The 25,875-nt window shown below is 41.5% G+C and overlaps 1 protein-coding gene and 1 long non-coding RNA gene across 8 annotated transcripts in view; both read right to left on the bottom strand.

The window, feature by feature from the left end:
- PTPN11 (protein tyrosine phosphatase non-receptor type 11) overlaps positions 1–25,875 on the bottom strand; it is a 75,758-nt gene that overhangs the window by 30,042 nt on the left and 19,841 nt on the right. For 5 of the 7 annotated variants that reach the window (XM_082353689.1, XM_082353683.1, XM_082353685.1 and 2 more), the window contains exons 3-6: positions 23,606–23,800; positions 21,589–21,781; positions 18,415–18,531; positions 17,648–17,761 (exon numbers count right to left, since the gene is read on the bottom strand). In XM_082353689.1, coding sequence (XP_082209815.1) covers positions 17,648–17,761; positions 18,415–18,531; positions 21,589–21,781; positions 23,606–23,800 — 619 coding nt within the window. The remainder of the gene's footprint in view (positions 1–17,647; positions 17,762–18,414; positions 18,532–21,588; positions 21,782–23,605; positions 23,801–25,875) is intronic. The other 2 variants (XM_082353684.1, XM_082353688.1) reach the window with 1 other exon arrangement.
- On the bottom strand, positions 4–17,634 carry LOC309610637. The gene is made up of 3 exons (XR_014234096.1): positions 14,667–17,634; positions 10,664–14,360; positions 4–10,365 (listed from the first exon to the last, which is right to left on the bottom strand). It is a non-coding gene; the product is annotated as an uncharacterized lncRNA (long non-coding RNA).

The raw sequence follows: 25,875 nt of genomic DNA, 5'->3' as shown, positions 1-25,875 counted from the left end.
GAGAGAAACAAAAGTAAATATTATTATGCACCAAAAGCTTCAAAAAAAAAAGCTTGACCCAGCACTTCCACTTTAGGGAATTTATCCTAGGAAATGTTCAAGAGTCGTGGGCAATAGCTACAAGAAAGCTCACCTTAATGCGATATCAAGAGTGGCAGAAACACTGGACACAACATAAATGTCCAACCAGAAAGGGCTGCCTAAATAAACACTTTCGGTCATTCATACAAAAGATGTTCTACAGACATTTAAAAGATATCCTAGGAGAATATTTAATGCCTTGGAATGATGATCGGAGTAAGTATTAACTGAAAAGCAGGTCAAACTTCCAAAACAGTGTCTTACATAAGCCCATATGTCTGCATGCACCTGTGTATATAAGAAATGGCAGAAGGATATACACCAAAAAAGTAACGGGGATTATTTTTTTCAGAGCAGTGGGATTATGCTTTTTCTTTTTCTTTTCTTTCTTTTTTTTTTTAACTGTTTTTTGCCTAAATTTGCTATAATAAATAAATATTTATAAGAAGAGAAACCTTTTAAAATAACAATTATTAAGAACGAAAGCCAGTGAGCATTGGTATACAGCATCCAAATAATACATGTGATCCATGTTCTTGAGGATGTTATGATCTGCCTTTTACCACTGATTAATTCAGAGCAAGCTGAAAGTCAGTTCTCGAATTTGGATCCTTGGGGACAGTAGAAGTAGTTCTGGTACCACTGGATCATGGGCATGCAAGCTTTGTTAGCAAGGCTTTAGAGTCCTCCTATGCCTCAAACCCGTGTCAGCGCCCTGGGCAGCCAGCCTGCGTCTGCACAGACACCCGCTCCCCTATGCTCTGAGGGGAGGGGGCCCCTATCCTCTCCGCAGCCAGCGGTGGAGGAGGAGAACTCTCGGGCTCCCAAAGCGAGGGGTCAGGAAGGACACCTCTGCAGGGAAAGGAGGTGGGGAACGCGATCAGGGCAAGAGCCTAAGCCAGGCGGCCACAGCGGAGCTGGCCCCAGGGGAAGAGAGGACGTGGGGACGTGGTGAGAAGCACCAGCTGCAGAAGCAGACAGGAAGGTGGACAAGCCAGGCTGAAGCATTTTCAAGGAGTAGGTTTCATTTTCAAAATTACCAGAAGTGCCTCTTCAGGGGACCCTTGGTTTCAAACAAGCCTAATTTGAATGGGAAATCACAAATGGGGCAAATCAAGAAAGTGAAAGGAAGACTAAAAAGGGGGGGAAAAAGTGTTATATATATTTTTAATATATTTATATATGCTAAAATGATTTTCCCTTAGAGATTTCTCTACAAGGAGAGGCAGAGTCAGTATTTCATAACACAGCAGCCCTGTTATACTTCCATTTCATTTATCTGAATTTCACAGACAGGTACGAAAGTCAGGAGTTTAAATTGTTAGTTTTGACTCTCAGTTTCAAAATGCAATATTTGGCCTTGACACACAGCTCATAACCAAAGTGTTTAGCCAGTGGAAACCTGGACAGAAATAAAATACAATGTATGCAGAACTCTGACAATCAAACAGTCACTCAAAATTCTTAAATGAGTTCACTTTAAGTAATTACAGCCATTTGCCTCCTTGGAGCTGGCATTTCCTCTGAACTGTGAGCCAGCCTTACGGTGCAATATTGCTGTGTTAGGAAGAAGTTTGATCTTGATTATTAGACATTAAGGTGAGGTTCAAACACTATGAACTGAATCAATCACTTAAACATCAACCAAGTGAAGAGAAACAACATCAACAAAAGCTACAACGGGGTGGGGGGAGGGCGGGACACATGCTAGGAAATAACTAGGTGCTTGATTCAAAACAAACTTGACAGCAAAGCATTCAAGTGTTCACTTATGAAACAAACTTTAAATGATGCTTCACTTGTGGAGGGCACACTGCCAGAGCATTCTCTAGAAAAGGCAAATTTCACCCAGTCCCACACTGTTTAATCACCTTCAATTTCTCCTTCTGCCTTCAAGATCAAATGCACGCTTTTCAGAACAACTCAGGAAACCTTCTGTGAGCTAATGGAGGCCTGCCTCTAACCTCAGCTGCTGCTTCACCAAGTTACTATCCTGTCCGTGCCTCAGTGTTCTCAAGTGTAAAGTGGGGCTAATCCTAATTACCTACCCCATAGGGTTGGTGTTAAGAGTTAAGGTGCACTGTCTACACTCTAGCCACACCAAATATACACAAGGGTCTTGAACTCACCATATTTCTTCAGGCCTTCATGTTCTTATTCATGCCATCCCCTCTGCCTAGAATTCCCTTTCTCTGCCTTGAGTACCTATGAATGGTTACATTTTACTTACTCATTAGGACCCACTGCAAATACCTCCTCCTCTGGGAAGCTCTCCTGACCCGCTCAGCACGACCTCCCTGTGGCTCAAGATACCAGTGCAAGGGCTGCAGCACCTCCCTCCGTGAGTACACTCATCACACTGAATCCCAGCTACGTCTTTACAATCTGCCTCTTCTATTAGAGAGCATGGACCACCCTTGTTTGCCTGCAAACAGCACAGCATCGAGCACAAAGTAGGCACTCAAAATGTATCCGCTGAATGAACAAATAAATACAGAAGGGGGTGGAGGGAGACATACAAACCATAGACCATCGTGGCGATGGCCTCGGCACTACAGGGCCCACACTCAGCATCCTATGCTGACACTGTCGGCCTGGCCTTCAACGTAAAGGAAAACCACGTAGGCAAAATATTAAAACCGCATTTCCCGATCTTCAGTCATTTGAAAAGCATCTTCAAGATGCTGTGCCATCTCAGCACATCACCTGTTATATCAGTTGTTTTCTTAAATTAACAGTCTCTTTTTTTCCCCTTCAGAAAATGTATTTCAAAAAGAAACTGCATGTTACTAGCACACATGAAAACCAGTATCACTCACCATTTATGCAAGGTAACCAGAAAAAGGAATATAATAAAAACAAAATGTTGTCAAATTCTACCTGGATACTGTAGCATGCCTGAGACTCTGTAAAGAAAAAGGGACACTGGCAGGTGTTAGAGGTAGGTGTTAGAGGCATACTAAAACTGTACTCAGACCTTCTCCTAAGCCACGTCAAAAGGAATGGGTAAGGGTTAAAAAGAGAAAAACCTTCCTCATTCGCTAATTCGATCTTACTGTAATGGGGTGCCACCGAAGATCATCTCACACACCAAGAACACTTTTCTAGAATAATCCAGAGTTCCAGGCCAGGGAAATCCTCACCAATACCCATAGCATGTTGGCTGGACCATCTACTCAGCTCAGCCTCTGGCTTCCCTCATCCTGCATTAAGTTACCAATTGCTTCTTCCATGCGGATTTGAGGTTTGAACAGCACACAAGTTGAAACAGTTTGGGCCCTGGAGTGTTCCAGAAAGGACAGGCCCAGAGGCACCGTGTCCCGGGCGCAGTAGGGTGCTAACTGCCGGCGGCTGGCAGCTGTCACGTATTAGTAATGACTAACAGTGTGCCTCTCCCCCTCCAGCCCCACTCCTTCCTCAGTGCCCATTAGCCCATTCTCATCTGCGCCTGGGGCCCAAGTCGCCTGAACACATTTCATTTCCCACAGTGGAAGGCTGCCATCCATCTCGAGTGAGACTGAAAATAAAAAGAACTCAGAAGTTGTCACTTTCCATGTTCTGCCTGCAGAGGCTCCCCGACTGCACCCGAGATAATCAGCTACCGCCTGCTAAGGGGCGCTTCCTCCCCAGCAGCAGGCTGATGGCCGGAAGAGAAAGGAGAATAGCCAACAAGCCCTGCCCCCAGGAGGTTACAATCCCTTCAAGGTTGATCTTCCACAGCCTCCCTCTCAGCTGCCCCCAGGGCACCAAAAGCTGTGAATGACCTGCAGCTGAATGTCACTGTCTCCATCCCCATTCTCCACTGGGCCTGGCAGGATGCCAGCGATAAGGCGTGGGACAGGCAACTAGAAAGCTGGGGCACAGGCTGCAAGATACCCCATTTTCCCAAGTAAAACAACCAAAGGGTTTGCAACCAAGGATGAACCCTCAAAAAGGACCTGATTACATGAATCAACGGTGATCAACAAATGGATTACATCAAACTTTTAAGCCTTTATAAAAGGCATGAAGAGAAAGGCAATCCCCAATCCACATTGTACATTAGGCGTGCCCAGCAGCATGACCAAGCGTGGATGGAACAGGTGTTCACAATGCAGGACGGTCCCTCACATCTATGGCTGTTGAACATCTGTGCTCCCCACACCTGGACCTCTGCCAGCCTCCAGCCTAAATGCCAGTAGTGGCATCCCCAGTCACCATGATGACCGAAAGAGACCCTCACAGGCTTCCAAAGTCCTCTGATTAAAGACCACTGGAACCGGCTCTTGACCAGAATGTCACGAATGCAAGTGGAGAAACAGGATCAAAGAAAGACAGACAAACAACAAATGAATGGGTAGAGCCAGGCAGGCCCATGTGCCAGGACAGTGGCCTGAGAACCATTTGCCTGCACTGCTCTGAGCAACGGGGACAAATTGCTAAAGGAAAAAAAAATAACGCCACTAACCATTAAGGCCAGACCAAACTGTACAGTATTTTTAAAAACAAAGCTACAGGGACTTCCCTGGCGGTCCAGTGGTTAAGACTCCACGCTTCCACTGCAGGCAGCACGGGTTTGATCCCTGGCCGGGGAGCTAAGATCCCACATGCTGCGCGGGGTGGCCACAAACAACAACAAAACAAAAAAACAAAGCTACAAGGGGAGGAGACAAGATTAACAAAATACTGATAAGTGTTACAGCTGAGTGTTGGGAAAAAGAAGGTTCATTGTCCTATTTTCTTGACTTCGGCGTGTGTGAAAACTTCAATAATAAAAGGTTTTTATAAATTACAAAAAATAAAAATGTAAAAGCTCCTATTAACTCTCCCCCTACCTGACTCATGGCTGGTCACCTGAAGGAGAGAAAGGGGCTGAGGATGGCTGTCAGGCAGATGGCCTCTCTGGTGTGGGGGCCACAAATAATAAGACAGCAGTAACCACGTAGGCAGGTGCCAGACCGGGCCTTCTTCCCGGTCTGAATGAACTCCTGTCTCCCTTTGGCATCTGCCCTCCGCACAGAGGAACACTGGAATTCTCGCTCCGTCCTCTTTACTGCAAACTCTGTGGTGTCACCAGGCACCACCGGCGGGTGAAAGCCCCCACTTCCAGATGCCACGCTGCACGGCCTGTCACCACTTCCCCGCGGTGGAGTTGGGGAGGCTCGTCCCCAGTGAGTCCGTGGCATCATCCAGGAGTGAAAGGGCAGCTGGAGAGTCTCATCACCAGAGAAGGTCCCAACTGATGGACAAGCACTTACAAAGCACCGTGAGGGACAAAACCAATCCAAGATTTGGTTCCTTTCCAGGTGCTTGTTTGAAGTTAAGTCACCTCCTTCCTCCAACAAGGTGAAGTAGAAAAACAAATCTAGAAGACATGGTCCCCAGAGGAGAACAGGTTCTGATATAGGCAACAGCAGCAAACAGTACAAGACATATCTATCATTAATAATCTATGATTAAGTGTGTAATTAATTATGTGGTGTGGAATTTAGGGAGTGACATCCATGAAAACTAAGTGAAGCAGGTTTCTGGGAGGAGGTGAGGCTTGAGGCAAGTGAGGGGCTAAGATGGGTGCAAGGAAGAAAGGAAAACATCCCAGCAAGTTAGGGACATAAGCAAAGGTGGCTAAGAGGCCAGAGTTAGTGGCCTCAGAGTTAGGGTGAAGGAAACTGGTCAAAGAGTCTGGAAGCTGTGTTCTGTCAGTGGTGGGAAATGAGGTGAGGTGGGGAGATGGGGGGCCTTGAGAACTGGGCAAGAGATCTTCAACGGCTGAGAAGCACAGCATGGTAGACGTAGAGTCAGAAGTTCTGGAAGTTCCAAGCGCAGCCAACTACTTGCTAGCCACATCCTTGGGGACAACTTTCTCCCTTCTTCTGGGCTTCAGTGTCTTCATCTTCAAAATGAAAATGCTATGCCTCTGGTGGGAAATCGGGAGCCACTGAAGGTTCTTGAGCAGAAGAGTGACAGGAGAAATGCGGAGAGTAGATTAGCACGAAGGGTGAATGGAAGGGCAGAGGCTGAGAGTAAAAGAGCAGCTGGTGTCCTGTGAGGCGATGAGAGCCTGCACCCCTGGCAGCAGGCGAGACTCCTGTCTCTGCTGCTGCCCACCTGGGCAGTCCTGGGCAGGTGCCTTGATCTCTCAGAGCACCCGGGGACACAAGATCTACCTACCGCATAAGATCTGGGGATGCAATGAGATGATTTCCCTAGCCCAAAATGCACCATCAAGCAGACAATAAATGCTAGTTTCTTTCCTTCCTCTAAGACCACAAAGACAACTAGGAAAGAAAAATCAACCGGACCTGGTGAATGGCAAGGTATGGGAGAAAGAACAGAAAGATGCATTAAGGGATGCTCTGAGAATTCCAGCCTACAGGGTCAGAGAAAACACAGGACAACCACCAGAGATGAGAAGTAAAAGGGAATACGTGGTCTGAAGGGGAAAATAACAAAATAACAGGTCTGGTTGTTCAAACTCAAATGCTTGAGTTTGAAGAGATATGACAGCCAAGAAGAAGCATGGAAGGCACAATTCAAAAGGTAGAACCAGAGCCTGGAAGCAACACAAACTTAGTGGTAATCAGACTAGGGTGAAAATGGATGTGCTCCTCAGGGAAGAAGAGCAAGTTTAAAGCAAGACAAGCAGAGGGCCCAGACCACGTCTTGGAGAACCACCAGAGTTAACTGGTTGGGAGAAGAAAAAGCAACGAACAGCAAGAAGAGCACAAGGGAGGGGAGGAAGGAATAAACCAGGCACATGCTGCTGCAGGTCAGAGAAACAAGAAAATGGTGGCAATGAGGAGCTGGACAGCTGTCTCAAGAGCAGCTCACGGAAGAAAGGGGCCAGAGAAAAGACTATTTTTTAATCTTAATAAGAAAGCCACTGGTGTCTTCTCAAAGTGTTACTTCAGTATACTGGGGGCTGTCACATTCCAAGGTTAAAGAAGAAAGAGGCTAAGAAGAAATGGAGGCTGCAGCACAGGCCCGCAGTGCGGAAAGCAGCAACGTTGTTCAAAGGCAAAGGGGAAGGTACAGCAGAGATGTGAAAGCACCTGGAAGCACCTTCGGTTCTTCAATTCTCTGTAAAGATGTCAAGCATCTCCAGCAAATGAAAACAACTCTAAAGAGAAAAACCTGACACTGGAGGGGCACAGAACAAAAGCAAGGGGGGAGTTGGGGGGGGAGTGGGCTGAAAGAGAAATAGTTCAAAGGAAACAAAGGAATTTCTCCAGAATGGAGCTTGTGGAATAAAACCCCTTAGCCACTGTGATGCTCTGCCCACCGGAAGGTGGCAGTCCTTCTATTAAGCAGCTGGGAGCGCAGGCCTGGATGGAAAAGCCTGGTGACAGCTCAAGGCTGCCCTCCCGGAGCATTTTCAATCATGAGGCTGGAGCCCTGGTTGGGGTGGTTGTTCAATGTGGCTTTGCTTAGTCACCAAGCAGAAGATTTCCGCTAGAGAGCACCAGCAAGAATTATTTTTTGAGTCACAGCTTTGGGGTGCAGTTAAAGCCTTGTCTCCATACAACCTAACCATCTCCAAGTAGAATTTGTGGGTTTGAAGAAAGGCACTAGCTCCTCTGTCGGCTGGCAGAGCTGCTGGTGGAATCCAGGACATCTGTGTGGCTGTCAGAGAAATGCCTGCGATGCCCGTGCAAACGGAGCACAGCTTCAGACCACGACAGGGAAGAGAGGCTTGTATAACAGAAGGAGGCTGGGCTTTAAAAAAAAAACCCAATTACTAAGGAAGACAAGCTTTAAAGAGGTGAGAAAATAGAACCCCAGTTAAAAAGGTGTCGTGGAAGGTTTGTCTGTGTGTATTGTGTTTCTTTCTAAATCAGAAACAGAGGGTTCAAAACTAAAATCTGCTTGAAATTCATTACTGAGACCCTGAATGACATCCTTTTAAGCAAGTGTGTAGAGGGGTCTCAGAGACTAAAATGTGCATTCACCAAGCCTCAAACAGGGGCTCCAAGTGAAAACTGCATGAGAATAAAGAGGAACATCTCAAAGCAAAGCCTGGAACATTCCTCCACACTTTTTAAGCATCAGAAAGCTGTTCCCTATTGAATATAAGCAAAGGGTCTGAAGCCAATACAAGTCTCTCTTGCTACGGAAAACAGCTCAGATTCAACACAACACAAATACTTATTTTGTGCCTACTGTGTGCCAGGCTCTCTGCTGGATTCTGGGGCTACAGTGAACAAAACAGGACTATCTGTCCTTGCGAGGCCCACAGACTGACCCGGACTATTTTTTTAGATAATATGCACACAGCAGACATAAAACAGCAGGATCAAAGTTTGTCTCTTTATTTTTTCACCAACAGTTTCATTTGAACAAGACCTCTTCTTATTCCAACAGACCTCATAACGCCATCTGCTTCTATGGATTCACAGTGACAAGAAACAAACATTAAACCAATAACTACACAAATTATTCATGAATTCCAAGGATGGTAAACTCTACAAAGGAAAGGATCTGCTGCTATGTGCACATATAACAGGAAGAATCAACCCAGGCATAGGGACAGGGATCAAGGTTTCCCTGAGAAAATGACAAATGACCCTGATGCTGGAAACTGAAGAGTGAAGAGATGTTAGCGAGGTGAAGTGAGGAAGGAAGAACATTCTAGTACAATCCAACCTGTAACACAATTGAATTAGCTGAAGAATCGTATTCCCATTAGGTATGTAATAGGCAGTTCAAACTTTAACATGTCTAAAATGGAAGTTGATCACCTGCCCCAAAACCCATCCCTCCCAGTTTCCCCCAAAACTCATCCCTCCGAGTCTCCCCCAAACCCATTCCTTCCATTCTTCCTCATCTAAGCAAATGGTAACTCCATCCTACTAATTAATTGCTCAAGCCAAAAACTTTCACCTTATCCTGCCTCACCTCTGTCTTAACCATACAATCTGTCAACTCTACCTTCAAATACTGACAATTCTACCTTCAAAAAAGTCTCAAGTTCTCAAGCACCTCCGCTGCTGCTGCCCTGGTCAAAGCCAACATCATTTCTCTGTTCAAATTATTGCAATTTGCCTCCCTGCCCATCTCCCTGCTTTTATCCTTCCCCTTGCAGACTGTCCTCCGTGTGGCAACCTGAGTGATCACCTCACTCCTGTGCTCAAAACTCTCCTTAGATTTTCCATCTTACTCCAAGTAAAAGCCAACGGCTTTACCCTGACCACGGGGCCCCGTAGGATCTGACCCCTCCATTATGGCTCCACCTACACTTCCCTCTTGCTCACTCTTCTCTGATGGTACTGGCCTGTCTGCTGATGGTGCACCATGTGCATTAAGCACATTCCCACTTCAGGGCCTTTGCACTTGCTGTTCCCTTTGCCTGGAATGTTCTTCCTGAGGTTATCTGCATGCCTTGCTCCATTATTTCCGTCAGGTCTCCACTCAAATGCCACTCTGTCAGAGAGATCTATGTAAAATGGTGATGTCCCCATCAGCACACCCTTTTTATCTTCCCCTACTTTATTTACTTCACAACATTTATCACCATCTCACATAATGAATACTTACCTGCTTCTTTGTTTACTGTCTCTCCCAATTGACTCCACAAGGATAAAGACTATGACTTGTTCTCTGCTACATCCCCAGAACCTAGAACAGAGACTCCAGCATAGAGTCTGTGCTTAATAAATATTTGTTAAATGAATGAACAAATTAATCACTGCCACCACCAATAGCTACTGTTTGGGGGAGATATTTTGGGGGTGTCTGCCCAACTCCCTGTAACCTTCATCTGAGAACTATTTTTCCCCAAACACAGTGGTCTACGAAGATGTCTTTGTTCTATGTGATGGTGTCCTTGGACCAGAGATGGATGGCGTCTGAGCCAGTGAAAATCGCTGAGACTTTGATACAATGACTGAAAGTTGCTAGTTTCAATATCTGAAAGGGGTAAGAAGTAAAGTTCGTAAGTCAAGAAGCAAAGAAACCTTCTGCAGGGAAAGAAGAACGAAGCAGGTGTGTGGAGAGCTGGGGTTCTGGATACAGAGGGGGCAGTGAGATGGAAGAGGAGGGTGAAGGCAAAGACTGGCAGCCGAAGAACTATCAACAGCAAGATTTCCATCCTCAACTTGGGTCCTGCAGTCAGATGATGTCCAGGCTCAGCTCACAGGGCCCCCTGGCAACTCAGGTCTAGAGACTCAAAAGGGAAGAACAGGCACAGAGAGGGCGAAGACCCTATAAATGTAGCCATGCGATACACCTCTCACAGTGACACACAAGGGCTGAATTCAGGTTTCAGGTAACTTGCACATCGCAGGGACAAAATTGCAGGATCAAAACCTGCCTGGGGGGCTTCCCTGGTGGTGCAGTGGTTGAGAATCTGCCTGCTAATGCAGGGGACACGGGTTCGAGCCCTGGTCTGGGAAGATCCCACATGCCGCGGAGCAACTGGGCCCGTGAGCCACAATTACTGAGCCTGCGCGTCTGGAGCCTGTGCTCCGCAACAAAAGAAGCCACGATAGTGAGAGGCCCGCGCACTGCGATGAAGAGTGGCCCCCGCTTGCCACAACTAGAGAAAGCCCTCACACAGAAACGAAGACCCAACACAGCCATAAAAAAAAAAAAAAAAAAAAAAAACCTGCCTGATCGGGGGCTTCCCTGGTGGCGGAGCGGTTGAGAGTCTGCCTGCCAATGTGGGGGACACGGGTTCGAACCCTGCTCTGGGAAGATCCCACAGGCCGCGGAGCGGCTGGGCCCGTGAGCCATAATTACTGAGCCTGCGCGTCTGGAGCCTGTGCTCCGCAACAAGAGAGACCACGATAGTGAGAGGCCCGCGCACCGCGATGAAGAGTGGCCCCCGCTCGCCGCAACTAGAGAAAGCCCTCGCACAGAAACGAAGACCCAACACAGCCATAAATAAATAAATAAAAATTAAAAAAAAAAAAAAGATATCTTATTCCATAATTTAAAAAAAAAACAAAAAAACCTGCCTGATCATTTATTTAGTGTCCATCTCATTTTAACAGAACTTCATTTCAACAAACCTAGAAATACTTTCCACTTCTTTACAGTCATGGCAGAGATATGCAGGAGACAAAAGATGTTTACAGAAAAGGACAATCTCATTTTACCACAGTAAAAAAAATTGGGGAAAGAAAGGAAAAAAAATGGGGACTCTACAGGAAAAATTAAAAACTTGGGTTTGCAATGTTTTGACCATACCACATATCCTAGAAGAAAACCACCAACCTGAATTTATTTCAGGAGCAAAGGAGAAAAGAACCAAAGAGCTTCACAAGAGACTTTGTATTTTAAGATGCAGCAAAATCGGAAGTAATTTATAAGTGTCTTCTAGGGAAGAATTACCCAAAAGAACACAAAGAGTTTCACAGAAAACCAGAAGCCGGGCATACAGACAAACAAAACATAGCTATCAGAGTTAAATTATCAGTGGCATTGCAATTTAGAGCTTTAGTTCACTTTAAAGACCATCAGAACACACAGTAAGAAGGAACTGATCCCAAATTTATCACCTTCTGGGAAACAACTAAGGTACAACCACTAAAATAATAATGCCTTGCTGTTGGATCAAACTTCAGCTTCAGAGGATTCAGATTTTAATGAGTCTCTGCTTCCACATACCTAAGTTCTTCTATAATGGTTCATTCTGTTCTCAGCCTTATTCCCCTGGCCCCAACCTTAAAGGGCAATTTTTTGAAAACTGACTGGATTTAAGAAGCAGGTACATAAGAGATCTAGAAAGCAGGCCATCAGCTACTTGGATCTAGCTTCAGTTTAAATGAAACGTTAATGCCCTGATTTAGTGCCTGACAATTTATCACCCCAGCCTGACCTCTACAGAGGACTTAGTAGAGTACAGATGTGATCTTGTTTTTTTCCATTTCCCCTGAAAGCCAACTCAGTTTTCCCCCATTTTGTTGCTAATAATGTATAAAAGATGAACTGAATTTCAGATGTCACAGACTGAAACCATCAGGTCAGCGTTTAGAATCAACCTTTTTCCATGGCCAGAAAAGTCAGGCTAGGATTTCCTTCTAAGTTCTATCCTGACCCCGCCAAAGGGATCATAAAAAACTCCCTACTGCCACAAGCTGTAGGAAGGTTTGACTTTGTTCCTCTAAGCATTGCCTAAGTGAACTTAAAGAATCCACCACTGCACCAGATACCCAATTTGCTGCTGTAATTTTCTTAAAGTTCATAGTCACTTTATAGGAAAAGTGGTCTGTGCAAATGATGGCCTCAGCTATTTTGAAGTGTAACATAAAAATGGGACTAGATTACAAAATAGCTCACTGGGACTTCCCTGGTGGCGCAGTGGTTAAGAATCTGCCTGCCAGTGCAGGGGACACAGGTTCGAGCCCTGGTCCAGGAAGATCCCACATGCTGCCGAGCAACTAAGCCTGTGCGTCACAACTACTGAGCCTGTGCTCTAGAGCCCGCGAGCCACAACTACTGAAGCCCGTGCGCCTAGAGCTTGTGCTCTGCAACAAGAGAAGCCACTGCAATGAGAAGCCCGTGCACCGCAATGAAGAGTAGCCCCCGCTCGTCGCAACTAGAGAAAGCCCGCGCGCAACAACAAACACCCAACGCAGCCAAAAATAAATAAATAAATAATAATTTTAAAAAACAAAATAGCTCACTTCTTATATTTAGCAAAAAGGTTTGATATCTTTTAATTTTAATTAAAAATACTTTTCAGACTTTAAATATGCTAACCAAAATCATGTAGGATATATAATAAAAATTAAAGATGAGTAGGGGGTTCCCTGGTGGTGTAGTTGGTTAGGTTTCTGTGCTTTCACTGCTGTGGCCTGGGTTCAATCCCTGATCGGGAACTGAGATCCCGCGAGCCACATGGCCCGGCCAAAAAAAAAAAAAAAATTAAAGATGAGTAACAATCATCACTTTTTTTAACACAGAATATCAAAAAAATGTTAATATTAACAATAATCAGCGAAAAGAGAAAAATATACATGCACAAGGCTATCCATTGTATCTTCTTTGTAATATATTTGGAAACTATCCAAATGCTCATCAATAGGTTGAATAAACTATGGTACATCCACACAGTGGAGTACTGTGCAGTAAAAATGAATGAAGACTATCTGTAGATAATACTGTGGAGTGATCTCCAATGTAATAAAAAAAAGAAGTTGGAAAAAAGTATGTAAAATTATGCTACTATTTATCCATGAAAGGATGGGTTATGAAATTACAGATATATATTTGCTTATACTTTTTGAAAGGTAATGATGAACTACAACTTTTTTTTAAATGGCTATAAATATAAGGAGGAAAAGACAGGGATAGAAGATAAACTTCTTTGAATGTACTTTTTATATTTGACTTTAGAATCAAAGGCAATATTTTATATAATTGTAAATAAAATTTTATAGAAAGAAATTTCTGAAATCCAAACATAAAATGAAACAAATAACCTAGTTGTATATCCAGTTCGTACATAACCACATAGATAAGACTATTACAAATGAGTTGGAAGCACAGTAATTTGAGTATACATCTCTGAAGGATCTACCCTAAGGATTAAAAAATAAAAGCTGGAAAATAAATTAAACTGTTTTCAGTAATGATATTATTGGGGGTAGCGGAAGTCTTATTGGTCTGAGTCCTAAATTTGAATTGGAAGTACCATTTGGACTCATAATTTATTTCAAGAAAACAATTTTTTCTAGCTTCACCCATTGAGAAGGAAATAACCAACCTGACAACAATAAACACTTCTGGCTCCCAGACTGTAGTCTCTAAATACCACTTCCCAGGAAAGGAAGAAAGAGAAGGAAGGAAGAAAGGGAGGAAAATGAGAGAAAAGCTAACTCACTCCTTGGAGAAATGACTGATTCCAGTTCTGACATGGGAAATGTATTACACTGTAACAACTTATTACACCAGAAAGTAAGGAGTCTAGCAAAAACTACTAGAGTTGTATAGGAAGGAGTAGAAGCCAGCTTGCAGAAGCTCCCACTGGTCAAAGCTAAAATAATTTGAGCAACAGAAATGATAATAAATGCCATAGATAGAAGCACACTAAATATGTTTAAAAAATCCATGAGTACATATAGATAAAAAAAATTTTTTTTGGAGAATGCTATTTTGAAAACTACTTAGTAAACAGGAAAGAATCAGGCATATATCCTGCCTTGGTGACAAAAAGCTTATCTTTATAGAAATATTCCAGCTAATAATGACGAATGATAAAGTTAAGAATACCACGATCTTACACACCTTATAAGTGAATGGATCTAGGCAGTAATTACCAGTTGCTGCTTAGAAAATAAAAAGAGAAGCAACAGGGGCTTTCCTGGTGGCGCAGTGGTTGAGAATCTGCCTGCCAATGCAGGGGACACGGGTTCGAGCCCTGGTCTGGGAAGATCCCACATGCCGCAGAGCAACTAGGCCCGTGAGCCACAACTGCTGAGCCTGCGCGTCTGGAGCCTGTGCTCCGCAACAAGAGAGGCCATGATAGTGAGAGGCCCGCGCACCGCGATGAAGAGTGGCCCCCGCTTGCCGCAACTAGAGAAAGCCCTCGCACAGAAACGAAGACCCAACACAGCCAAAAATAAAAATAAATAAAATTTAAAAAAAGAGAGAAGCAACAGGACATAAGCACCTCCTGACACACCATCTCATATGCAGTCTTGCCAAAGAAAAACTGGATCTAACAAAGTGTCTAGATAGATCAACTTACAAGAAATACAGGGGAGAAAGGTGTTAAAATCCACCACAGAGACACACTCAGAAAAATCCAGATCGTAAGTCACTCTCTGGACAAAGGACCAGCTTTCTCCAATAACAAAAACAGTAACAAAAAACAGGGTTCTATGGTCTGAATGTTTGTGTCCCCCCAAAATTCCTATGTTGAAATCCTAATGCCCATGGTGATGGTTATTAGAAGGTGAGGCCTTTGGGAAGTGATTAGGTCATGAGCGTGGAGCCCTCATGAATGGGATTAGTGCCCTCATACAGAAGGCCCACAGAGCTCCCTCACCTCTTCTGCCGGGAGGGAATACAATGAGAAGTTGCCAATCTGGAAGAGGACCCTCACCAGACCATACTGGCACCATGATCTCAGATCCAGCCTCCAGAACTCCAGAATTCTGAGAATCCTGAGAAATATATTTCAGTTGTGTATAAGCCACCCAGTCTATGGTATTTTGTTATATCAGCTGAATGGACTAATACAGAGAGAGAAGAAAAGGGAGTGGAAGAGAAAGGAAGGGAGGGGGAAAGGATGGAATAGAGAGGCTGAAAGGGGAGTAAGAATATAAAGAGGCTTAAGATTTTAAAAACAGTGGGAATTCCCTGGCGGTCTTGTGGTTAGGACTCTGCACTTTCACTGCCAAGGGCCCAGGTTCGATCCCTGACTGGGGAACTAAGATCCCACAAGCCTCACGGCAAAACAAAACAAAACGATACAAAAAAAACAGAGTCTAAAAACAGAGATCCATGGGGAACTTATTTGAAAAGTGATCCAACAACAAACAAATTAAAAAAAAAAAGACAACTAGCTTAATTGGAACAATGACTAGCTATTTGATGAACTTTTATTATCTTTTTTTAGATGTGGTAGTAGTGTTTTGGTTAATTTTTTAAGAATTCCATGAATACTGAAATATTTATGATATTTCATGTGATATATGGGGTAACTGGTGAAACTGATAATGGTACATGGGGGTTCTTTATACAAATCTATTTTATATTCAAATTTTTTTCATAATCAAGTGGGGAAAAAACACTTCCCAATTCAAACAATCTGCAAGTGTGTGTGTGTGTGTGTGTGTGTGTGTATCAAGAAAATGTGAACAGTGACTGATATGTGTTAATACTAAGAAATTATTGTTAATAGTTTTAAGAGTGATAATGATATTCTGGTTATAATTTTTTTTAATGAAATAGTTACAGATGAAATAAAATCTGGGATTTGCTTCAAGATAAGCCAGGGCTGGGGGAGTTAAGTGGGGTGTAGTTTAAAAAGACTGGCCAGGGGCTTCCCTGGTGGCGCAGTGGTTAAGAATCTGCCTGCCAATGCAGGGGACACAGGTGCGATCCCTGGTCCAGGAAGATCCCATATGCTGCGGAGCAACTAAGCCCATGTACCACAACTTCTGAACCTGTGCTCTAGAGCCCTCCTCCTCAACAAGAGAAGCCACCGCAACGAGAAGCCCGCGCACCGCAACAAAGAGTAGCCCCTGCTCGCCACAACTAGAGAAAGCCCACGCACAGCAACGAAGACCCAACGCAGCCAAAAATAAATTAATTAATTTAATTAATTTATTAATAAATAAAAAGACTGGCCAGATATCAACAATTGTTAATGCTGAGTGATAGGTATATATTGCTATAATTATACAATTTGCTCTGCTTCTGTATATATTTGAAATTTTGCATAATAAAAAGTTTTTAAAAATAGGCTTTTCATTCAAATTTTGATGTAAGATTTCTAAAATTTCTGTACTTATCCCTCTCTCAACTCAAAGCTCCTTAAAGACGAAACCCTGTCCATCTTGTTCACCATGGTGTCCTTGGTGACTAACCCAATGCTGGTATAAAAGAATAAATGTGAGGTCAAGTCCCTGGTTAGCAATGTTCAGCAATGACCATGACTGTTCTATTCTGTACACATCCTCAGTGCTGCAATTCAATCAATATTCGTGGTACAGAAGTTGGACAATTTATTTAACCTCCCTGAGTCTGAGGCTCCTCGTCTGTAAAATGGAAATAATATCTCACCAAGTTGATCTGACATACTGTGGTTAAAAGGACTTCATGTGGCCATTCATTTGTTCATTCATTCCACAAATATTTATGAATTCTAAAGTCCTACAAAAAGTATGGAATAATCATTCCCATAAACATAGTATTAATAAAATAACATAAATATTAGCTAAATGTAAATACTCATTCAACAAACATTTATGGAGTCTCTGCTGTGTACCAGGCACTGTGCGACATGCTAAGAATAACTATGAAGGTAAATATGGCACACACACACAAAAAATTGTTTTTGACGAAGTTTTCTGTCACAGAGATGATAACGGAGAGAATAAAATTACAATGAGTTGGCAGGTGACAAACTTCAGTGCAACAGGAACACAGCCCACTCCCACTGGAGACATTCTCCTACCCAAGCTGGTTTCAGGAAAGAAATCAGTTCACTTAACCTCTCAAAGTTATAAATTTCAACTCCCAGTTTAAAGCCACCATGAGATAACTGTCTTTCACTTATTCACTGCAGTAAAGCTATAGATTCTTTCTAAAGACCCCAGCCAATGCTGGAAATCTTCCGAAGAATTAGATTCTTTTCTTTTTCTGGGGTTTTGCCAGCAGTCCAAACCAAAAGACCCAAATGGAGCTATTGGCTCATCCATTTAATATTAACTGCCAACTCCCTTCTCCCAGAACATAACGCCACTCTATGTGAAAAAGCCCCCTCAGCAACTTGTTCCATGTCAATCAATGGCCAAATTAAGAAAGGACGCAGATCCGAGTCTTTCAGATCCAATCCCAAACATGAAACCAACTTCTCTTCCATTAAGAACAGGATTTAATAAATCATGTAAAAAAAATTTTTTTAATAACTTACCTCAAATTCTTCCCAAAAGCCTTGTTTGACTTTATCTGTGGTCTCAGCTAATTTGCTTAGTTCTCGAACCCGACTTTCTATTTCAGCAGCATTGATACGAGTTGTGTTGAGGGGCTAATCAAATTCAGCAGTTGGTGTGAAATGAAGAAAGTATTACAGAAAAAAGTGTTAATGCAAAAAAAAAAAAAAAAAAAGACTTCTATGTTGGTGTTCATAGAGGCAAGGACAGGAAGTTCACAGTAAAAGTTTTCAAATAGAGTTTCACTTTCCTTTCTGTTCTTTCAGGAAATATATCTTTCTTCAATCTCCACACACTTTGCTGATATAAATTCAAACCTATTTTTCTTTATAAATAGACCACAATGTTAGAGATGGTATCATTTGCCACTAAGTAATAAGTGTGAGCTTTGAAACAGCAATAACTCCAAAATGTAAAGGTATGATCACCTAAAGGTAACCAAAGGGGCATCTACAATGAAAATTTGATAAAAACTTTGCTTTAAAAACTCCATAAGGCCTTTTAGAATTACATATGGAGATAATCATGAAAATGATGTAATATCTAGAATTTGTTTCCAAATACTACAAGAAGAAGGTAGTGAGTGGAGTAATAAATGAAACAAGATTTGATGAGTTGATCGTAATTGAAGCTGGGTGATGGGTACATGGAGGTTCACGATGCTATTCTACTTCTGTCTGTTTGGAATATTCTATGTTCGGACTTAAACTCTATAAGGAGGGGGAGTTTAGCTTTCCAAAATGCTTACCTGCTTGAGTTGCAGTACTGTGCCCAATGTTTCTACCATAGGATTCTTCTTGTAATGCTCCACGAGATCTGTCAAAGAGTCAAACCGTTCTCCTCCACCAACATCATATTTCAGTTCCTTTCAAGACAAAAAAAAAAAAATTATGTTCATGACCTTTATGTTAAATTACTGTTTTTCCCAACTCAAGTACAGAGACTAACTCTCCCCCAATAATGGAAAGATTGAAGAGCTGTAAGAGCACAAAGAAAGGGAAGCAACAAAGATGATGAAAATGGAGAAGCAGATTCAATGTAAAAGAGTTCATTGTGAGGTGTGAGAAGCTCTAAGTAAGTATCCAACACTAACTAGGCCACAAAGAAGTTTCTCCCTCATAGGTTAACTAAATAGCTAGAAAAAAAAAAAGAAAAACCATGTTTACTATTTACTTATACTCTAGGCTAAGTGACTATACACAAGGCTGCTGAACAGAAGATAAATAACTACTTCTCTCTGAAACACAACAAACTCTAAGGCTGGTGAGGCAGCATTGAAGCCCAATATACAAGCCTTTACTTTCATCTTCTAATGAAAACTTAAAAGGGAAATTATAAACAGAGACCAGGAAATTTTTTCTGACAAGGAGACCAGAATAGGCTGTTTCAGGAAAACAACAGGAAAATGGTTAAACTTAGAAAATACAAAACCCTAGAAATGATATATGAAGATATTTGGGTATGACCTTTTATTTAAAAATAAATCGAGCGAGCGGGGAAGAAGCACTTTCAGAATGACAGAGTAAGGACCTCTGAAAATCTGCTCTTTCACAAAAGTAACAAGAACCCTGGCAAAAATTGTCATCAACTTTTTCAGAACTCTGAAAGTTAACCAATAAAGTTCAAGGAGCATTTATTCAAGAAAAAGATTGAACCTTGATAATAACAACAAATTGTTGCCTTTTAACTTGCCCTATTCCCACCTACCTCTCCCCAGCTTCTTGGTAGCCTTGAAAACCAATAGTCTCATAACCACAGTAGCTGTGAAAACAAAGCAGCTTAGCATAACCGGGGTAGATAGATGGATTTGGAGCTCTTTCCAGACCTATCCCTAGACAATTATCACTATCTCATCTGTTTAGCAGATCCCTGGGAAAGCCTTATTTTCAGAGCTTGTCTTTATTTGATTGCCTTACAGCTTACTCAGCCTGCCTTCAGGGGATCTCCCAAAAACAATTAGCAGCAATTGTTTAATACCACAGCGGCCTAAGGCAGCAATACCAGTCAAGGCAAATAAGAGATTGATCAAAAACTTAAAAGGAAAATCCAGGCAACGTCCACAGCGGGCTCTGAAAACCTCCAACATATCCTTGAGAATCTAGAAGGACATGTGCATGTGCATGTACATGGCTGTGTGAAGTCCAGCAAAGATCCAAAAAGGCCCTAATCTTTACCTCTAGCTGATCCTGAGGTTCTGTGCAAGCAGGAAGTGAAGGCTAAGGCAGAGTTTTAAGGTGCCAGAGCACTGAAAGCAGTCGTGCCCCAACACACACACACACACACACACACACACACACACACAGCCTCCCTGGCAAAGGCTGGGAGATTTAATGTTTCAAGGCATTTAAGGAAATCTCTGTTCAATCATTAACTGATCACTAAGCTACCCAAGCAAAGACTTCAGTGGCCACAAAAGACAAAGACAGGAAAGTCACTGAACACACAAACAGCAACAACAACTACAGGAACAATAAAAAGTAGCAACAACAAATAATACTGCCTCAGAAAGGAGGGCAAAGGATTTATATTATATTATTGAAAATGCCTAGTTTCCAACAAAAACTTATGAGACATGCAAAGAAACAAGAAAATATGATCCATACTTGGGGGGGGGGGGTGGGAAGCATTCAACAGAAACTGTCCTTGAGAAAGCCCAGACAAAGACTTTAAACCAGCTAGTATACATATATTCAAAGAACTAAAGGAAACTATAAATTAAAAGAAAATATGAACATGATATCTCATCAAATAGAGAATATCACAAAATGATAAATACATAAATGTACATAATGTTCATAGCAGCATTATTCATAATAATTAATGGGCCAAAACGCCCATTAATCTTTTAATGGATAAACAAAATGTGGTATATATCCATACAACAAAATGTTTGCCAATAGTTTACTGACACATGCTATAACATGGATAAACCCTGAAAAACATGCTAAGTAAAAGAAGTCAGTCACAAAAGGCCACATATTACATGATTCCATCTATATAAAATATACAAAATAGGCAAATCCATTGAAACAAAGAGGTTAGTGGTTGCCAAGAGCTGGGGTGAGGGGGAAAAACGGGAAGGGACTGGTAATGAACCCAGGGTTTCTTTTTGGGGTGATGAAAATGTTCTGGAATTAATGTTGTTGGCTGCATAATTTGTGAATATACTAAAAACCACCAAATTGTCCACTTTAAAAGGGTGAATTGTATGGTGTGTGAATTGTATCTCAATAAAGCTGGGTTTTTTGGGGTTTTTTTTTTTATCTTATTGAAAAACTGAAGCAATAAGTGAATAGACAGTTGCTATTTAGGAAACTATGTCAAAACAAACTTTGATGTAGTTGACCAAGAACCAACCTCCTTGGTCCAGCCATCACATTAAAAACAAGAAATGGTGAGTTCAGTTCTCCCAGCCTTAACCAGAATTCTATAATATGAAAGTACATGTAGTCACAGGCTAGACTGTGCTGACCCAAGGGAGAAGCTGAGGCCATCGCTTTAGAAATTGAGACAGAGGCAGACTCCAGCTGTAACCAAGCACAGATTGAGATACTGCAGGGCTGGGAATTCCCTGGAGGTCCAGTGGTTAGGACTCTGTGCTTTCACTGCCGAGGGTTTGGGTTCAATCCCTGGTCGGGGAACTAAGATCCTATAAGCTGCGTGATGCAGCCAAAGGAAAAAAAAAAATACTGCAGGGCAGAAGGTGATGTACTGAGGCATGACTTAATCTGCCAGAGATAGAGAGGAAATAAGTAATTTAATAAAGTTCTGAAATGATGAAACAGTTATAATTAACAAGGTACTAAAAGTGTAGAAGCCCTTAACTAAATGACTTTGGAAGTAATGGTGTCGGTCTTCTCCCAGCAGAAAAACCACCCAAAGATGACATTTCGCCAGACCCACAGTTCAATCCGGGCTTTACCTGACAGCGGATCATAACGTGGGTCACTTTAGACTTGCCGTCATTGCTCTCCCCTTTGTCATCTCCGGTTCGGACAGAGAGAACAAAATCTCCAGGGTGGCTCTGGCTCTCCCGCACAAGAAAGCTACCGTGTTTCCCTTTCTCGGTTAATAATTTCTCTGCTTCTTTCCCAGACAGATGTCCATGAAACCACCTAAATTTTTTTAAATGAAAAATCAATTGAGTTCTGCCATGGGCTCACAACATTCTTTCACAAAACTACCATACATAGTCACCTCTACTCAACACAATTAAAAACAGGCACGTTCCTCCAAGAGATTGATCCATTCCACATAAGCCAGAATTTGCATCCCAAGCAGGCAGGAAAAAAATGACAAAGATATTAAGAGTGACCATTAGGGGAGTTCCCTGGTGGCCTAGTGGTTAGGATTCTGGGCTTTCACTGGCATGGCCCAGGTTCAGTCCCTGGTCAGGGAACTAAAATCCCACAAATCACGTGGTGTGGCCAAAAAAAAAAAAAAAAAAAAAAATGACCATTAAACTCCTTAAATGAGCCCACAGTCATTTGGAGGCAAATATCCTCAATCTTTCCTATTTTCTTTTAAATCCCCCATCTTTTAAAAAGGCAGTTTGTCATTTCTCCACTGCCAAACCCTAAAAGAACCAACTATTTAATCACAGTCATTTAAAGAAGTTATAATAGAGAGTTATGGTAGCGACAGAGAATCACTTGAATGTTTGCCCTTGCTTTGGCATGCAAACACTACATTAAAAAGGATCTTCATTATAAATTAGTTCAAGCATTCCAAGCTTTTCCAGATTTCCAATCTATACTTCAATAGCCTCCAAGTTTGCTGTCAACATCTTTGGACTATCTACTGGGTTATCATTTCAAATTTTAATGCACATAAGACTTGGAGTAGAGGCAAGGGATTTTGCTAAATATGTGAATTCCCATGCCTCACAATCAGAGATACCAATACACTAAGTCTGAATGGGGCCCAGCAATCTGCATTTTTAACCAGCACAGCAGAGTCCTAATGTAGGCCGTCTGAGGTCAAACTTTGAGACAATGCTACTCTAAGCTACTACAGAAAACATCTTAACATAGTCATATTAATAATGTGGCTTTTTCCCTCAGGATCTTGGTGAGGAAACAAGCATGATCATAGCACATAGTGCTAATGGCTCAACACTAAAGGAATATACTTCAAGGTATTTTTCATCTACCCTCAACTGAACAGAATAAAATTAAATAAACTGCACAGAGTTGGCTGACAGCCTTTTGCTTAATAATTTGGCTGGAAAACTATTATCAGCATAAAATACCAGTGACACAAAGGTATAAGTAGAAGAAACCTACTTGAAGACAGAAAATATTCAAACCTAATTAAGAGACCCTGATTTGGTACTGAGTCAGAGAGAAGAGACTGGGAATGCAGAAAACCAATAAAATCAATGCAAGTTAAGTCAAGCCCCAGCTTTTATCAGCTTAGTTCCAACACTGGGGAAAGATCTCTGAAATAATACAATTCCCTCTAATTAGGGTCATTCTCACACATTTGTGGATATAACATAAAAGAACTGATGAAAAATCTGACCGAGTTCTCTGCTTTCCCACTTCTGAGCTTAAACTGACATCTGTTGGTGGCATTGCTGAATAGCTGGTCAGAAGCTACTACAGGGAACTGCTATTTTGGTGTTCCTATTATCATTTGTTTTCCTCTCCTAACGCTCAAAGTTCAATAACGCTCAAGTTCAATAATCTTAAAATTACTGCATGTATCAAGTATATACAGGAATAGTCTGAGACTTCTGTAGAACGAGTGTAAGTAACACTGACTGAAGCTTTTGCAAGAAAAGGCCACTCAGAATAATCTGATTCTATTACTCTTACTTTAGTAACACTTTTAAGATTACAGTTTGAGAAACAGAAGTCAAACCCCCATAATGCATTCACCTCACACCTATGGCACGGGAGAGATGCAGACTCTGCAGTTACGAAAATGTAACTGACCTTTCAGAGGTAGGATCTGCACAGTTCAGAGGATATTTGAGCTCAATAACATCTCCATTCTTCTCTTTTAATTGCCCATGATGTTCCATGTAATACTGGACCAGTTCAGCCAAAGTGGCAAACTTCTCCCCTCCATACAAGTCGTAGTAATCACCAGTGTTCTGAATCTTGATGTGGGTGACAGCTCCATTTCTTCTAAAATAGTCCATTAGAAAAGTGGGGGGAAAAGACAAATAAAGAGCTATACTAGTAAAAATGGATCTCATATTCATTATCAGATTTCACCTAAACATTGAAACAAACCCAAGGAATGTACAAGTTTACGCTTTTCCTAAACAAATGCAGTGAGTGAAATAACCACACAGTCAACCACTTCAACACAAAGGGCTCTGCGTATATTAAGTGACAATCATTTTTCTCATCATTAATTAATCAAGACAAATATCACTAAAATTAAACGTACATTTACCTTATAATCCAGTAAACCCACTCCTAGTATTTTGCCCCAAAGGAATGAAACTGCATGGCTACCAAAAGCCTTGTACAAGAATATTCATTGCAGCCTTTTTGTAGTAGAAAAAATTGAAAGGTCAAATATTTATGGCCAAAATGGATACACAAATACTCATACAATGAAATATCACACAGGAATTTAAATAAAAGAGAGAGAGGACCATTGATATATACAATCAACTTAGGTGAAGCTCAAAAACATTACGTTAAGAGAAAGAAGCCAGACACAAAAGAATATATACTGTATGACTTCATTTATATGACATTGTAGAATAAGCTAGTCAATGGGGATAGAAAAGAGAAGAGTGGTTGCCTCCTAGGGGGAGGGAGAATAGAAACCGGCACCAAGAAACTTTCTAGGGTGATAGAAATACTCAAGATTTTGATTGGAGTTTTGGTTGCATTGATAAACACATTTGTCAAAATTCATCTCACTATACACTTAAGATACTATACATAATCGTATCTTTAAAAATCATTTTAAAGACATATAATTAACGGAGTTTCCAAAGTGAGATAGCTAGTATGTCAACCCAATGAATTGACAACACTGGCCAAAAGTTTCTAAAACTTGGTATTTTAGTTAGCCTAGGCACTTTGATGATTTCCATTTGGTTTTCTGTACTACTAAGTACATCTCAAGGACACCCATAATCATCTTTGTGGACCCAAGGGGTCTGGCAACCCCAAAATGGTAATCACTGACCTATATTTATTTTTTAGTCTGACCCTATAGTGTTATTGATGAAGCCTCTGTTAAATATAAACACACTTCTACTAAAGATAAAGGAAAATGGAAACGAAGGAAAGTAAGAAAAATTGTCCTACAATGTTAATAACAATATCTACTTCTAATTTTTGGTTACAGTCTTTTCCAGTGGGTAAAAAAGGCACTTCGGGTCTCTCTCCTCCAGCTACACCTGATTCTATTTTAACACCTCAGCTTTCTATCTCTAACCTTGACTTAACATATCACAAAAACAGATATTTCAGGTATGGACTATAAAGCAAAATAGATGGATCTCAAAAACATGATACTGGGAATTCCCTGGCAGTCCAGTGGTTAGGACTCGGCGCTTTCACTGCAGGGGCCCAAGTTCAATCCCTGGTTGAGGAACTAAGATCCCGCAAGCCATACAGCGCAGCCAAAATAAAACATGATATTGCATGAAAGAAGCACAATGCAGAATGATATGCTCAGCATGTACCATTTATGAAAATTTCAGAACGCACACAAGTAATATTATACATTATTCATGACAGACATACATATATATTCTATTTTATTATTATATTACTTTTATGTTATATTACTTATTATATTATATGCACTTTTTTTTTAACGAACTAGAAAGAAATACACCAAACTCAGAAAGTAGCTGTCTCTGTGGCAAAGAGAAGAACAGCAGGAAGGGTGGTGAAAAATGGAAATTTTGCTTTTTTTTACATTTTATTTTGAAGAAAAAAATGACTGGCAATAAATACAATATGGGTAATTGGACATAATTTTTTGTATTTTTCTGTATTTTTTTTCCTCAAAATTAAAAAAAGGGGCTCTTCCTTGACTAACTAAGGCAACTTAAATCATCAAATTTTCAGCATGGGCACATAACAAAAAGATTAGATCACCTGTAGAAAACTAGAACAATAAACTTGTCATTTATGCATGCACACACACACACATGCATCTCAGTGTCTATAATATACATCATATACATAAGAAAACATATATAAAGTGAAACTTGGCAGTTTAAGAG

This window comes from Balaenoptera borealis (assembly GCF_965194805.1).
Source record: "Balaenoptera borealis genome assembly, chromosome: 14".
NCBI classification, from domain to species: domain Eukaryota; kingdom Metazoa; phylum Chordata; class Mammalia; order Artiodactyla; family Balaenopteridae; genus Balaenoptera; species Balaenoptera borealis.
This window is presented reverse-complemented; position numbering and strand designations above follow the sequence as displayed.